The sequence below is a fragment of the Grampus griseus genome (assembly GCF_964374135.1).
Source record: "Grampus griseus genome assembly, chromosome: 1".
NCBI lineage: Eukaryota > Metazoa > Chordata > Mammalia > Artiodactyla > Delphinidae > Grampus > Grampus griseus.
In genome coordinates, this window is record NC_139017.1 from 26,746,760 (window position 1) to 26,760,265 (window position 13,506).

The window sequence follows — 13,506 nt, forward strand, 5'->3', positions numbered from 1 at the left end:
CCCCAACCCCACCCCAACAAAATGATACTTCCTACCATTTCTGTTTTGGATTCCTGAAAGTATTTTATGAGGCTATGGCTGGCTTGAGTTTGGAGCTTTTTAGAGCAAAACATTTAGAAGGAATTTGTGAATGACTTTGTATAATGAATGACAGGTGAGAAAATTCTTATTAAACATATTTCCTATGCAGAAGAAAAGATGCTAAAATGATTACTTAGGTGAAAAAGACTTTTAAACAGTGTATTTCTAAGGAAATTAAGTCTAAAAATTATACAAAATGTACAATTAAATGTATCTTTTTTTCCCTTCCCTCTAGGTCTGGAAGGCTGGGAAAAAAGGCTTATCATATCTGACCGAGCTCATATTGGTAAGGGGGATGTAATACATTTATTTATAACTGTCTTTTTATCAGAAACATCACATGAAAGCATTTAGTAGCCAATTTGTCTTTAATTTTACTGAACACTAAGTAGGATGAATTGTAATAATTGGGTTCAGATACATGGAATCTTATTCATTTTTTTCTTTTGTTTTTAATAAGGGCTAGGTTAAAATTTACCTATTTCTGAAGAATTAGCTAATCAGATGAATAATTTAAGCAGTATTTCATGAGACATCGCTACTTCTATTAAAAAATAAGCCACATTAAAATACAAAGAGCTTTTATTTGCACATATTAATACTCATGTAAAAGTAGGTCTCCCATCGGGCAAGTCTTTAGAGTGATTCATTGTACCTAAAATGTAATAATACTGCTTTTTAAATGATGCAGATTTTATTCAGACTAGCCTTCTCCTCCATTGGTTACAACAAACTGGATTCTAAAATTAATTTCAACCACCACCAGTATATTTGAAGTTTGTTTCCCTGTTATTATCCTATCTCTGAAGTGATAGCATTTTTAATTACCAGTGACATGATTAAGAGGCAATAGCCAGGAAAGAGAAAGAACTATAAACCATGTAAGAACTTCTGGGATTGATTAGAACTCTTAAATTGTCTTTAAATATGTATGTCTCCTGAGGCAGTAACTGCTCTAGTTTTAGCATTGACCTCCATTTAAGAGGCAACCCCATCAAAATTTTCTTAAGTACCTCCAAATAACAATCACAGATTTGAATACTATGCATAGGAAATCAATAAAATAACTTATTTGAAGTAAACTGTACTGGATTGACATACAGCTTTTATGTGAAAACTCCCTTTTCATTTCATAGTTTGCCATAGGCTTCTTAATCTATAAAATCTGAAAAGAACAATTTGTGATTACCACTGCAAAACACTTTTATATTAGTTCATATTATCGTATATGTTGTCCATGAGTAGATTGGTATTCCCATACTGAAGACTTTGCTAGTTGTTAGTGTGACTAGATAACATGTAAAGAATACATACTTATGTATTTTCCATAAAACAAAGTAGGCTGTGAGTCATTTGTATTTCACCTATTTAAACTATGAAAATATTAACTATCAATTATACTTGTGTTTAAACTGACCCTTTTCTTTGAAGAGCTCATAGTTTTTTATTTTTTAGCAAAACTGCAATTTATGTTTCCAGAGTAATAGCGTAGATGCATAACTAGACAAAAAAAGAAAGTAGGAAGCTTTGCAGTCCCAAATAATAACATGTAATTTGGATGAGGACAAAAAGGTTTCATTTTGCTTTTATGAGGAAGGAGGTTATAAATCTGTCATGTTTGTTGGCCATTTTAAGCTTCTGATTAAAAAAGAGAATCATACTCAGCCTGTCACCTATATAGTTTAAAATATTTTTTGGTTATTACCTTAGTACTTTTAAACTTTTACATATCATCACTATAGGGCTGTAATATAGGAAGCAATATTGTATTATTTTTCTTACTGACAGTCTCTTAGGTATATAATGAAAATTATATTTTTGTGCATTACTTTTGTAGTGTTTTTTTGGCCTCTCCCGTTGCGGAGCATAGGCTCCGGACGCGCAGGCCCAGTGGCCATGGCTCACGGGCCCGGCCGCTCCGTGGCATGTGGGATCTACCTGGACCGGGGCACGAACCCGTGTTCCCTGCATCCGCAGGTGTGGACTCTCAACAACTGCGCCACCAGGGAAGCCCTGTTTTGTAGTGTTTTTTATCTGCTTACACTCACTAATCATTAACCTTATATATATTTTATTTTGTTAACATGAGTCATCTTTAACTTTCTAGTTTTTATGTATGGCCTTTTGGTATTCATTGCCTCTGTCTTGTGAATAAATGATGAAAGCCGCTACTTATCTTCAGAACTTTGTAATGGTCCTCTGTCATCTGCTATGTGAAATTCAATATCAGAATACCACAATTTAGCATTGCAAAATAGGATAATACCTAGTATGTACTCTCTGAGTAACTTATAACATTAATGCACATAATCAGGTAAGTAGTTCGGCCATGTGTAGATGTAAATATATGCTGATGGATATCAATCTGTTGAAAAGAACATGGTGTTAAGAGAGATACCTGTGTTCCTGCCTGGATTCTCCACCTTTTTTCATTATAAATGCTTTGGGTCTGTCACTTGACAGTTTGCATTCTTGAACGTAGCACAGTGGTTAAGCAAGTTACTTAATTCCTTTAGAGTACAAAAACCAAAGAAAATACTAATACAAAGGGGTCAAAGGACCAGAATAATAGGAAAGTAATGTGGTTTAAATTGTAACAAATGTGAATTAATTTTTAAATTTTAAAATGTATTATATTTATTTAATAATGGTTTTTCCTTTTCCATAAATTGATATTCTTAAAGGAGAGTATTTCTTAGAGGAGAAGTAGTTAGAGGAGAACTGAGCCCAGAGAGGATAGCTCTGACTAAAATTTAGATATTAGTAGTAATATGTATAATAATATATGTATTCTTTAAAACATGTGTTATTAAAATGTCTATAAGAAACATGTATTTTTAGTACAGTCAATTCTGAAATGGTGAAAAGAAGTAAATAATGTTATCAAAAAATCAAATCAAACTAACTAGAAAATTGCTGAGAATCATTGCTATGTAACCACTTCACATTTTTGCTTCAGGGACTCTCTTACCATAGGACTGAAAGGACAGTTCTCTAAGTGCCATGGTAATTATGGCATTAGAACTCTCATTTCAGTACGGAGCACAAAACCTAGTCTGGTACATAGATGCTTAAAAATATTAATTCTTTCCAAGGATTTTAAAAATTTCTCATAAAATCCTGAGATTGTCAGTACAAAGTATGATGGGTGATATGGAGTATAGTATAATACAATTACAGGTTTTAGAATTTTAGGGATCTGGATCCAAATGTTGTGTTTGTGTCCTCTGGCAAGTTATTTGTCTTCCAGGCATTAGTCCCCCCATCGGTAACAATGTCTCACACAAGGCTGTGCCCGTGTGGGAAAGAGTTTTAGCTGTTTTATTCATAAATATGCCCAGCACCTAACTTAGGTGCCCTACCCCACTTGGCCAAGATGTACTACTTTTTCATCTGGAGGCATACTGTCCTGTAGTTTTTTAGTTTTAGTGCCTTCATTTTTCTGAAAGAGTACATGTAGGGTTGGTATTATTTCCTTTTAAATGTTGGCTAGAATCTCTGAGGGGATGTTTTTAGTTATAAATTCCACTTCTTTAACAGATATGGAGAGATTCAGGTTTTTCTGTTTCTTTTTGTGTCAGTTTTGGTAATTTATGTTTTTTCAAGGACTGTATTCATTTCATCCAACTTGTCAAATTACTGGCATAAGGTTTTTAATGTTTGTATATTATCCTTTTAATTTCTGTAGTTTGCAGTGATGTCCTTTCTTTTATTCCTGGTATTGGTAATTTGTATCTTCTCTCATTTTCTCTTGATCAGTCTAACTAGAGCTTTCTCCATTTTATTGATTTTGAGTTTTTTCCCCAAAGAATAAGCATTTGATTATGTTTATTTTCTATTTCATTGGTTTCAGCTCTTTATTAGTCCATTCTTTCTACTTTCTTTGGGTTTAATTTGCTCTCTTTTTTTTTTAGCCTCTTTAGAAGCTTATTAGATTATTTATTTTAGACTTTTTTTAATATAAGCATTTAAAGTTATACATGTCTCTCTAACACTATTTTAATTGCATTTCCAAACACTGACATTTTGTATGTTTATTTCCATTCAGTTGAAAATACTTTGTAATTTTTTTGTGATTTCCATTTAATCCATGAGTTAAATATGATGCTTATGTTTCTAAATATTGGAAGATTTTCCTGATTTCTCTCTATTATTTATTTCTAATTTAATTTTGTTGTAGACGGAATATACTCTGTACAATCTTAGCCTTTTAAAATTTGTTGAGATTTGTTTTATGACCCATTATGTGGCCTGTTTTGATTAAGGTTCTACATGCATTTAGAATATGTGCTCTGTTCTTGTTGAGTAGTGTTCTTTAAATGTCAATTAAATCAAATTGGAAGATAGCATCGTTCAGATCTTCTGTATCCTAAGTGATTTTCTATTTACTTGCTCTGTCAGCTACTGAGAGAGAGGCATGTTAAAAACCTCCAACAATAATTGTGGATTTGTCTATTAATTTCTTTTCAACTCTGTAAGTTTTTGCTTTGTGTGCTTTGAAGCTGTTAGGTGCATGTGTATTTAAAATTATGTTTTTTGATGAATTAGCTCTTTCGTCATTATGAAATGTCCTCTTTATTTATGGTGATATTTCTTATACTGAAGTCTACTTTGATATTAATATAGCCACTAGAGCTTTCTTAAGATTAGTGTATCTTTTTCCATCCTCTAATGATCTTTAATCTATTTATATCTTTATATTTATGGCTCATTTATTGTCGACAAGATGTATTTGGGCCTTGCTGTTTATTCATTGTGACAATGTGCCTTTTAATTGGAATGTTTTGACCATTTACTTCTAGTACAGCTAATTAGCAGTATGGTTGAATTTATATCTGCCCATTGTTTTCTATTTGTTTTTTTTCTTCTTTCCTGATTTCTTTGGGATTTGATATTTTAAATATTATCTCCACTATTAGCTTATGAGCTATACCTCTTGTTTTATGAATTTTGGAAGTTGCTCTAGGGTTTATAGTGTGCATCTTTAAATTTCTCATGATCTACCTTAAAATAATGTAACATTTAACCTAAGGTCCTTACAACAAAATGCTTGCATTTCCTTGTAAAGTCCTTTGTGTTATTATTGTCATACATTTCATGTCTACACTGTTATAAACTCCACAATACATTGCTAATATTTTTGTAACAATCAATTTTCCTTTAAAGAAATTTAAAAATGACTAAGTTGTTGGCCAATTCTTTACATTAGCATACTTAAGCAAGTATGCAAAGAACTATGTTGCATCATAATTGTGCCCCTTCCCATTGAATCTCATAACAAAATTTTAATATAAGCGATGTTTATTGAGGAAAAGAGACCTGAGAAATGACTGAGAGTTTAAAATTTTTTTAAGCATTTGAAATCCAAGGTTTGCTGGGTGTCTGTCCTTTGATTCAACAGCTGTTGGAAGCCTACTCTATGTCAGGTGTGGTGTTGGGCACTGAGGATTCAGCAGTAGAAAAGATAAAAGTCCCTTAATGGAGCTATAGTAGGGAGCACAGGTATGTAATGTACCATGGTATATAGTGATACGTTCTGAGGAGAAAAAGTAAATCAGAGAAAGGAGACCGGTAGTGTCAGGCATTTGGAGGAGGTGGGTGGGGAACTATAATTTTAGATAAAGTGGCCAGGGAGGTTTCACTGAGAAGATGACATTTGAGTAAGAACCTGAAGGAGACGCAAGATGAATAAGGTCTAGAGATATGCTGTACAATCTTGAGGTTATAGATTACAATACTGTATTGTGACTTAAAGTGGTCATATTAAAAGAAAAAAAAAAACTTAAAAAAAAAAAGACCTGAGAAGGTGTGAGAAGCAAGCAAAGTGGATATTACATGTCCTGAGGCTCACACTGGACACTTTAATACAGTATAAAAATAGTGTTAATAAAACTTAACTCTGATAATTAAAAAATAATAAGATGGTGTTAATAAAACTTAATTACTGAAGGTACACAATTATCTTTAATTAAAAAAATTAGACTGAATCCCCAAGGTGGCATTTTGTGTTTTCAGTATCTAGGCTGTAGAGAATGGAAGAGATATTCGAGCAACTTTAGACAAAGACTGTTCTTTCAAAAACAGTAGTTGTGGTGGTATTAAGGCTCCACGCCATGATGAAGCTTCATGAAAGTGATGATTCTGATTGTACTCTTAGCTTCCTGGAACCTAGAAAAACCTAAGAAAACATTAGCTCTACGGCAAGGTACTTGGCTCACCTGCTTTCCAACAACTATTTGTGATTTGCCAGTTGCCTCTGTAACTTCTTTGAACATAAAAAATAAAACATGCTGAAATGCAAATACTTTTTTATTCAAAAGAAGTGGCGTACTCCAAGGTCTCAATCTTGTCCTAACTGATTTGCAAAGTCTGAGTTTAGTGAAACAGCTCTTAAGAACTATTCTGGCCTCTCAAACGTAGATGAGAAAGGCTAGGCTGGGCACCAAAATAGGAACATCGTGATGAACTAATCGTTATAGTATATAATAGCGATCTATTGGCCAAGGTTTAGAATCCATGTCATAGAAAAAAGTAAACATTTTAACATACCGCGTAATATAGAAGGTGCGGCACAAATGGTATACACATATTTTACTCCTTTAATCAGCATGTACCTTATTATACAGAGCCTTCTAGTACCTGAAAAGGGTACTCTGTTAACCAAGGAGGTGAAAGACCTGTACACTGAAAACTATAAGACAGTGATGAAAGATATTGAAGAAGAAACCAATAAATGGAAAGATATTCCATGCTTATGGACTGGAAGGATTAATGCTGTTAAAATGTTCGTACAACCCAAAGCACTGTACAGATTCAGTGCATTTGGAATTCAGTGTGTTCAGTTACATTGGAATTCAGTGCAATTCCAATGGCATTTTCCACAGAAATAGAACAAACAATTGTGAAGTTTTTGTGGAACCACAGAAGACCCAAAATAGCCAAAGCAATCTTGAGAAAGAATAAAGCTGCAGGCATTATGCTTCCTGATTTCAAATTATGTTACAAAGCTATAGTCATTTAAAAAACAGTATGGCTTTGGCATAAAAACAGACACACAGATCAATGGAATGGAATAAGGGGCTCCAAAATAAACCCGCACATATGTATTCAATTAATGTACAACAAAGGAGCCAAGAATATACAATGGGGAAGGGACAGTCTTTTCAATAAATGGTGTTGGGAGAATTAGAGTGCTACATGCGAAAGAATGAAACTGGACCGCTATCTTAGGCTATACACGAAAACTAACTCAAAATAAGATTAAAGACTTGAACCTAAGACCTGAAACCATAAAACTCCTAGAAGAAAACATAGATGGTAAACTCCATAACACTGGTCTTCGTAATGATTTTTTTTATTTAACACTGAAAGCAAAGGCAACAAAAGCAAAAATAATCAAATGGGATTACATCAAACTAAAAAACTTTTGTACAGCAAGGGAAACCATCAACAATATGAAAAGACAAGCTACAGAAAGGCGAAATAGTTGCAAATCATATATCTGATAAGGGGTTAATATCTAAAATATTATAAAGAACTCATACAACACAAGAGAAAAAAAAACAATTTAAAAAAGGACAGGAACTGAACATACATTTTTCCACGGAAGACATTAAAGATCACCAACAGGTACATGAAGAGGTGCTCAACATCACTAATCGTTAGGAAAGTACAAATCAAAATCACAATGAGGTAATCACACTTGTCAGAATGTCATCAAAAAGACAAGAGATATGGGCTTCCCTGGTGGCGCAGTGGTTGAGAGTCCACCTGCCGATGCAGGGAACACGGGTTCGTGCCCCAGTCCGGGAAGATCCCACATGCCGCGGAGCTGCTGGGCCCGTGAGCCATGGACGCTGAGCCTGCACATCCAAAGCCTGTGCTCCGCAACGGGAGAGGCCACAACAGTGAGAGGCCCGCGTACCACAAAAAAAAAAAAAAAAAAAAAGACGAGATAACAAGTGTTGGTGAGGATGTGGAGAAAAGGAAACCCTTGTGCACTGTTGGTGGGAATGTAAATTCGTGTCTCGGGGAAAACAGTACAGAGAGGGAAGGGGAGAAGAAGAGGGAGAGAGAAGAGAGAGAAGGCATAGAGGCGTATTCAGACAGGAAAAACATATGCCTTGGAGCCAAGGACTTAAAAGAATGCCTATATGATGGTATGGGAGGGCAGAAAGGGGGCAGAGCATAGTGTAAGATGAAAGGGCAGACTATTCAAGGAGCACATGTAAAATAGTTTTGTCTTTTCCTTTTAAGCATTAGAAAGATACTGAGTTTTAAAGACAACAGTGGTGATATATCTGTGTGTTGGAAAGATGACTGTGGCTGCATTAAAAGGTAGGAATTAGAGGTGTCCAAGAGTGGAAATAGGTACACTCATTAGGAGGCTACAGCTTTAGTGAGAGGTGATGGAAGCTTGGGACCAGTGAGGAAGAGGGAGATAATTAACATAATCCCTAGATTTCTGGAGTCCAGAACTTCAAGAGGATATCTTAGTAAACTGAGCTTTATAGAATTGTAGGGTAGGGTACTCCAGAATCACTCTCTTAAGGACTCATTTCTAAAAATAGAATAGATTGCAATATATGGGAATGAATGATCAGGCATACTTTCATATTAATATACCAGTTAGCATTATAATCTTCACTCCCACCATTATTGTTGCTTTTTAAAATGTATCCATTCAATTTGTCATAAAGAAATTAGGCTTAAGGAATTTATAACTTCAGTAATTTAAAATGCAGCTTTCCTGTATTTTGTCTCAACAACAACTGATTTTGTTTTTTCCCCCTCAGTATTTGATTTTCATCAAGCGGCTGATGGTATCCAGGAACAACAGAGACAAGAACAAGCAGGAAAAAAGTATGTTTTTTTTTGTGTGTGTGTATGTGCAGTTTAAGCATATCTAGTCTTTTTTGTTTAAATTCTAGGCCAGAAGTTTAAGAAAAATAACTATTAGGATATCCTTTTTAGATTTCAGAGAAAATAAGACTGTGAAAATAAACTTAAAGGAAATAGCATAAAAATTTCATTCTTTGTGTTGATCTGACCATAAGAACTGCATCTTTCTTTTCTAACTCAGAGCTTGTTTTGATTTATTTTAAAGTTTGGGTACCACAAAAAAGGGCATTGGCCCAGTTTATTCTTCCAAAGCTGCTCGGAGTGGACTCAGGATGTGTGATCTTGTTTCTGACTTTGATGGCTTCTCTGAGAGGTAACTACCTTGTATTTCAAAATGGAAAGAGCAAATGGATTTTTAGTATTTTTAAAACCCAATATGCAAATTGATAAAAATCAGTATTCTAGTTGAGTAGTGGTAGTTGGCTTTTTTGTTTCATTTGAAATATTAAAGTTTTTTTATTACATTTGAATTGGTCCTTAATTTGAAATTAACTTCACAAAAACAACATGATGTTGATATCATATCATTACCACAAAAAGACAAAGCCAAAATTATATTTAAGGATTGGAGTTTGGAATGTTTTAATGAGAAATAGAGATGCTTCCAGGGGGATGTGGCAGTGCTGTGGTGGGGTCACCACAGCCTAGGGTCCTCGGATTTTCAGGTCCAAAGACTCTGTTGTGTCCTCCCACCGGGAAATAATTAGGCTCTCAGGTACTGGTGAACTATTGCGTATCAAGCTCACCTTGAAAAATAGAAATGCCCCATTGACACTTAATCTCTGTAGAAAAAATCTCCGTGGGAAACCTGATAATCATCCGAAAACTGTATGGTGACTCAGTGATGAGGCGTTAGTTGGTCACATCTAATAACAGATGGCATCAGAGATCACTCGCTGTATCCATTTTCAGTCAGCAGTTTGTCTGTCTGCACTGTTGGGACACCTCCACTAAGAATATTGGAGACAAATTGCTAATGCCTGCCTCTGTCTCTCTTAAAAGCGTCATTTTAGACCGTCCCCTTTTGTCTTTCATGCAGTACAATATAGTTAATTCGATTTAAGTCTTGTGGTTACAGATTTCAGTCATTCCCTCCTCCTCCCACCCCTCACCTTAATTTTATTGTTGATATCCCTATCAGTAAAAAATATTTTGAGTGTATCATTTATTCATATGACTGATCTTCTTTATTAGATTCTATTTCTCAGAGTGTAACTTCAGTTTGGGGATTGTTACTAAGACCACTTATCTCCAGAAACCATTTGAATCAAATGAAATTATTCAGAATATTTTTAAACAGAGCTGAGGTCTTGATTTATCTGTAATTTTCAGGTTCAAAGTTTTGGCTAACCAGTACAAATCTATATACCCCACGCTGGAAATAGACATTGAAGGTGAATTACAAAAACTCAAGGTAATGCTTTCTGACATTTATAATGTCCTTTTTAAAACTCGTTTGCCAAATTGGCATCTAGATCTTTCATTCATTCAGTCTTTGTATTAGGAACTGAAAATATAAGGTTGAAGAACATGTGGTTAATAAGTGCCACACAGATATGTATAAAGTATTATAGGTAAGAAATGGTGAAGTGAATTTGTAATTTTAAGTCTAAAAGCATATAGCCTAAAAGGATGTGGCATGTTTGAGTAACTTTACATGATGTAGCTTAAACAAAATATTGAGTGGGGAGCAGGGAGCAAGAATAAAGTACCTGAAAATAAAATTAGACAAGTAGGGAGCAAATCATAGGTCTTATGCTGGCCTTATATGCAGTGATAGGGAGTTTAGCTATTGAATAATTTTTGAGCAGAAAAAAAGACTAGCTTTGTATCATATAAAAATCACTCATAGGAATTTGGGGGATAGATCAACAAAGGGACAAGTAAGAGATGATAACTTTTAAAACTAACCAGCCCATTTAGGACTGTTACCCCATAGGGTCAATTTCTTTAGCACTGTACTCTTAAGAGACAAGTAAGGTAACTGGCCAAAGATTAGGCCCACAGTTGGTGCCTGAGTTAGCCAGTAGTCAAGTTGCCTATCCTCTCCACCCTTCCATTCTTCCAAAATCTTTGGTGAGTTTCAAGCTGCTTCTCATGTGTCTGATTGTCGCTCTTAAATAAGTATGACATCAATTCCAGAACTGAATAGGAATTTACATACCTGATATGTCATTTTAGAATTGTTGCAGGCCTTAGGTCTAGCCACTCACTGAATTTCTAAAAAAAAAAATGACCTCCAAGGAACATTATAAATGTTAAGTATTTGGATTTCAGTGTATGGATTGTTGCTTGGAATAGACTGCCATTTTGTTTTCATTCTGTCATGCAACAAATATTTTAAATTTATTACTAGCAACTTGGAAATATTTACGTGCTAAAGTATGGGTATATCTTTTCAATTATATTTTATACATGTTCTGAATGAAAGTAAAGTAGGTGAATAATAATGACCAGAATTAGGTAAAAAGATTCTTAATAGGTGATAAAAAATATTTCCCCCTTATCCTTGGTTTCACTTTTCATGGTTTCAGTTTCCCATGGTCAACTGCAAAACAACTCATAAGTTTTAAATTTGAGAATATCTGAGTAGTGTGATGAAATCTCTTGCTGTTCTGCTCCATCCTGCCCAAGATGTCAGTCATCCCTTTGTCCAATGCATCCCACCCATTAGTCACTTAGCAGCCATTTCACTTATCAGATCGACTGTCATAGTATCACAGTGCTTATATTCAAGTGACCCTTATTTTACTTACTAACGGCCCCAAAGCACAAGAGTTGTGATGCTGGCAATTTGGATACACCAAAGAGAAGCCATACAGTTTTTCCTTTAAGTGAAAAGGTGAAAGTTCTCAACTTAATCAGGAAAGAGAAAAAATCATATGCTGAGTTGGTAAGGTCTACAGTAAGAATGAATCTTCTTCTATCCATGAAATTGTGAAGAAGGAAGAAGAAATTTGTGCTAGTTTTGCTGTTGAACCTCAAACTGCAAAAGTATAACAATGCATGATAAGTGCCTAGGATGAAAAAGACATTAAATTTGTACAGTAAGATATTTTGAGGGAGAGAGAGGCCATATTTATATAACTTTTATTACAGTATATTGTCATACTTGTTCTATTTTATTATTGAGTATTGTTGTTAATCTCTTACTGTGCCTAATTTATAAATTAAACATTATCATAGGTATGTATGTATAGGAAAAAACACAGTGTATGCAGTTTGGTACTGTCTGTGGTTTCAGGCATCCCCTGGGGGTCTTGGAACCTATCCTCCTAGGATAAGGGGGGGACTACTATATGTTGAACCAAGACTTTAAGGAACAAGGGTTGTGATGAATGGTACGGTCATTTCAGGCATTAAAAAAAAGGACTAAAACAGGAAGAAGCATGAGATTGGGGACTAGAGCCAAGGGGGGAATTATATTTTCATCAATAGGTATACCATACTCAGGTGAGTTCATGAGTGGATCCTGGAATTTCCATACTAGTCTGGCTAAATATTTAAACATGGTTGAAACTAGATTTTATTGTAGTTATACTATAAGCTTTGGGGAAACTCTTGTTTATATTATATTTTTAATTGAATTCCTAAAATTAAGCAGTATTATTAATACTTTAAACGTGTTTTGAGAAAGTTTTTCATGTTTGTGTGTATGTTAGTATTTGATATTATCTACTAGTAATACTTCTAAGGTATTTTACTGTAATGGAATACAATGGGAAAAGAATAAAAGAATATTAGTAGTCAATTACTGATACTTACATGCTTGGCAGTGTCACTTGTGGCCTTCACCACATTTTGAGAAAAACCTTGATGCAGCTTATGGTTATATGGGCTATAACTTCTGCTTTTCTAATACCTACAAAATATAAAAGCATAATGTAATATATTCAGTTCTTGTTTATTTTCCTGAAAGCTGGTTTATGAAGTATGAGTACTTGGCTATTTGGAAGATTGTCATGATTATTTGCAGTGAGGTTAAAATAGAACCTTTGGGGCTTCCCTGGTGGCACAGTGGTTGAGAGTCCGCCTGCCGATGCAGGGGACACGGGTTCATGCCCTGGTCCGGGAAGATCCCACGTGCCACAGAGTGGCTGGGCCCGTGAGCCATGGCCGCTGGGCCTGCGCGTCCGGAACCTGTGCTCCGCAACGGGAGAGGCCCGCGTACCGCAAAAAAAAAAAAAAAAAAAATAGAACCTTTGAATTTCATTGTATCTCTACTTTTCTTGAAATAGTATCTCTTTTCTGGTTCTGGAGAATCAGCATGGCCTTATATGCAGTGATAGGGAGTTTAGCTATTGAATAATTTTTGAGCAGAAAAAAGACTAGCTTTGTATCATATAAAAATCACTCATAGGAATTTGGGGGATAGATCAACAAAGGGACAAAGCCAATCCAAATGTTGCATTAGGGTAAGCACCGTCACCAATCCCTTTCTACTTTGCATTGGTCAGTTTTCACTGTCAAAGTCAGGTAATTTTTACTCGTATTGGTTTCATTGTAAATTTATTAGTATACGTT

At 34.9% G+C, this 13,506-nt stretch overlaps 1 protein-coding gene across 1 annotated transcript in view; it reads left to right on the forward strand.

The window, feature by feature from the left end:
- The window catches only part of ADSS2 (adenylosuccinate synthase 2), a 40,164-nt gene that overhangs the window by 16,039 nt on the left and 10,619 nt on the right, over positions 1–13,506 (forward strand). The window contains exons 4-7 of the mRNA XM_082675373.1: positions 317–367; positions 8,877–8,943; positions 9,188–9,295; positions 10,315–10,396. Coding sequence (XP_082531499.1) covers positions 317–367; positions 8,877–8,943; positions 9,188–9,295; positions 10,315–10,396 — 308 coding nt within the window. The remainder of the gene's footprint in view (positions 1–316; positions 368–8,876; positions 8,944–9,187; positions 9,296–10,314; positions 10,397–13,506) is intronic.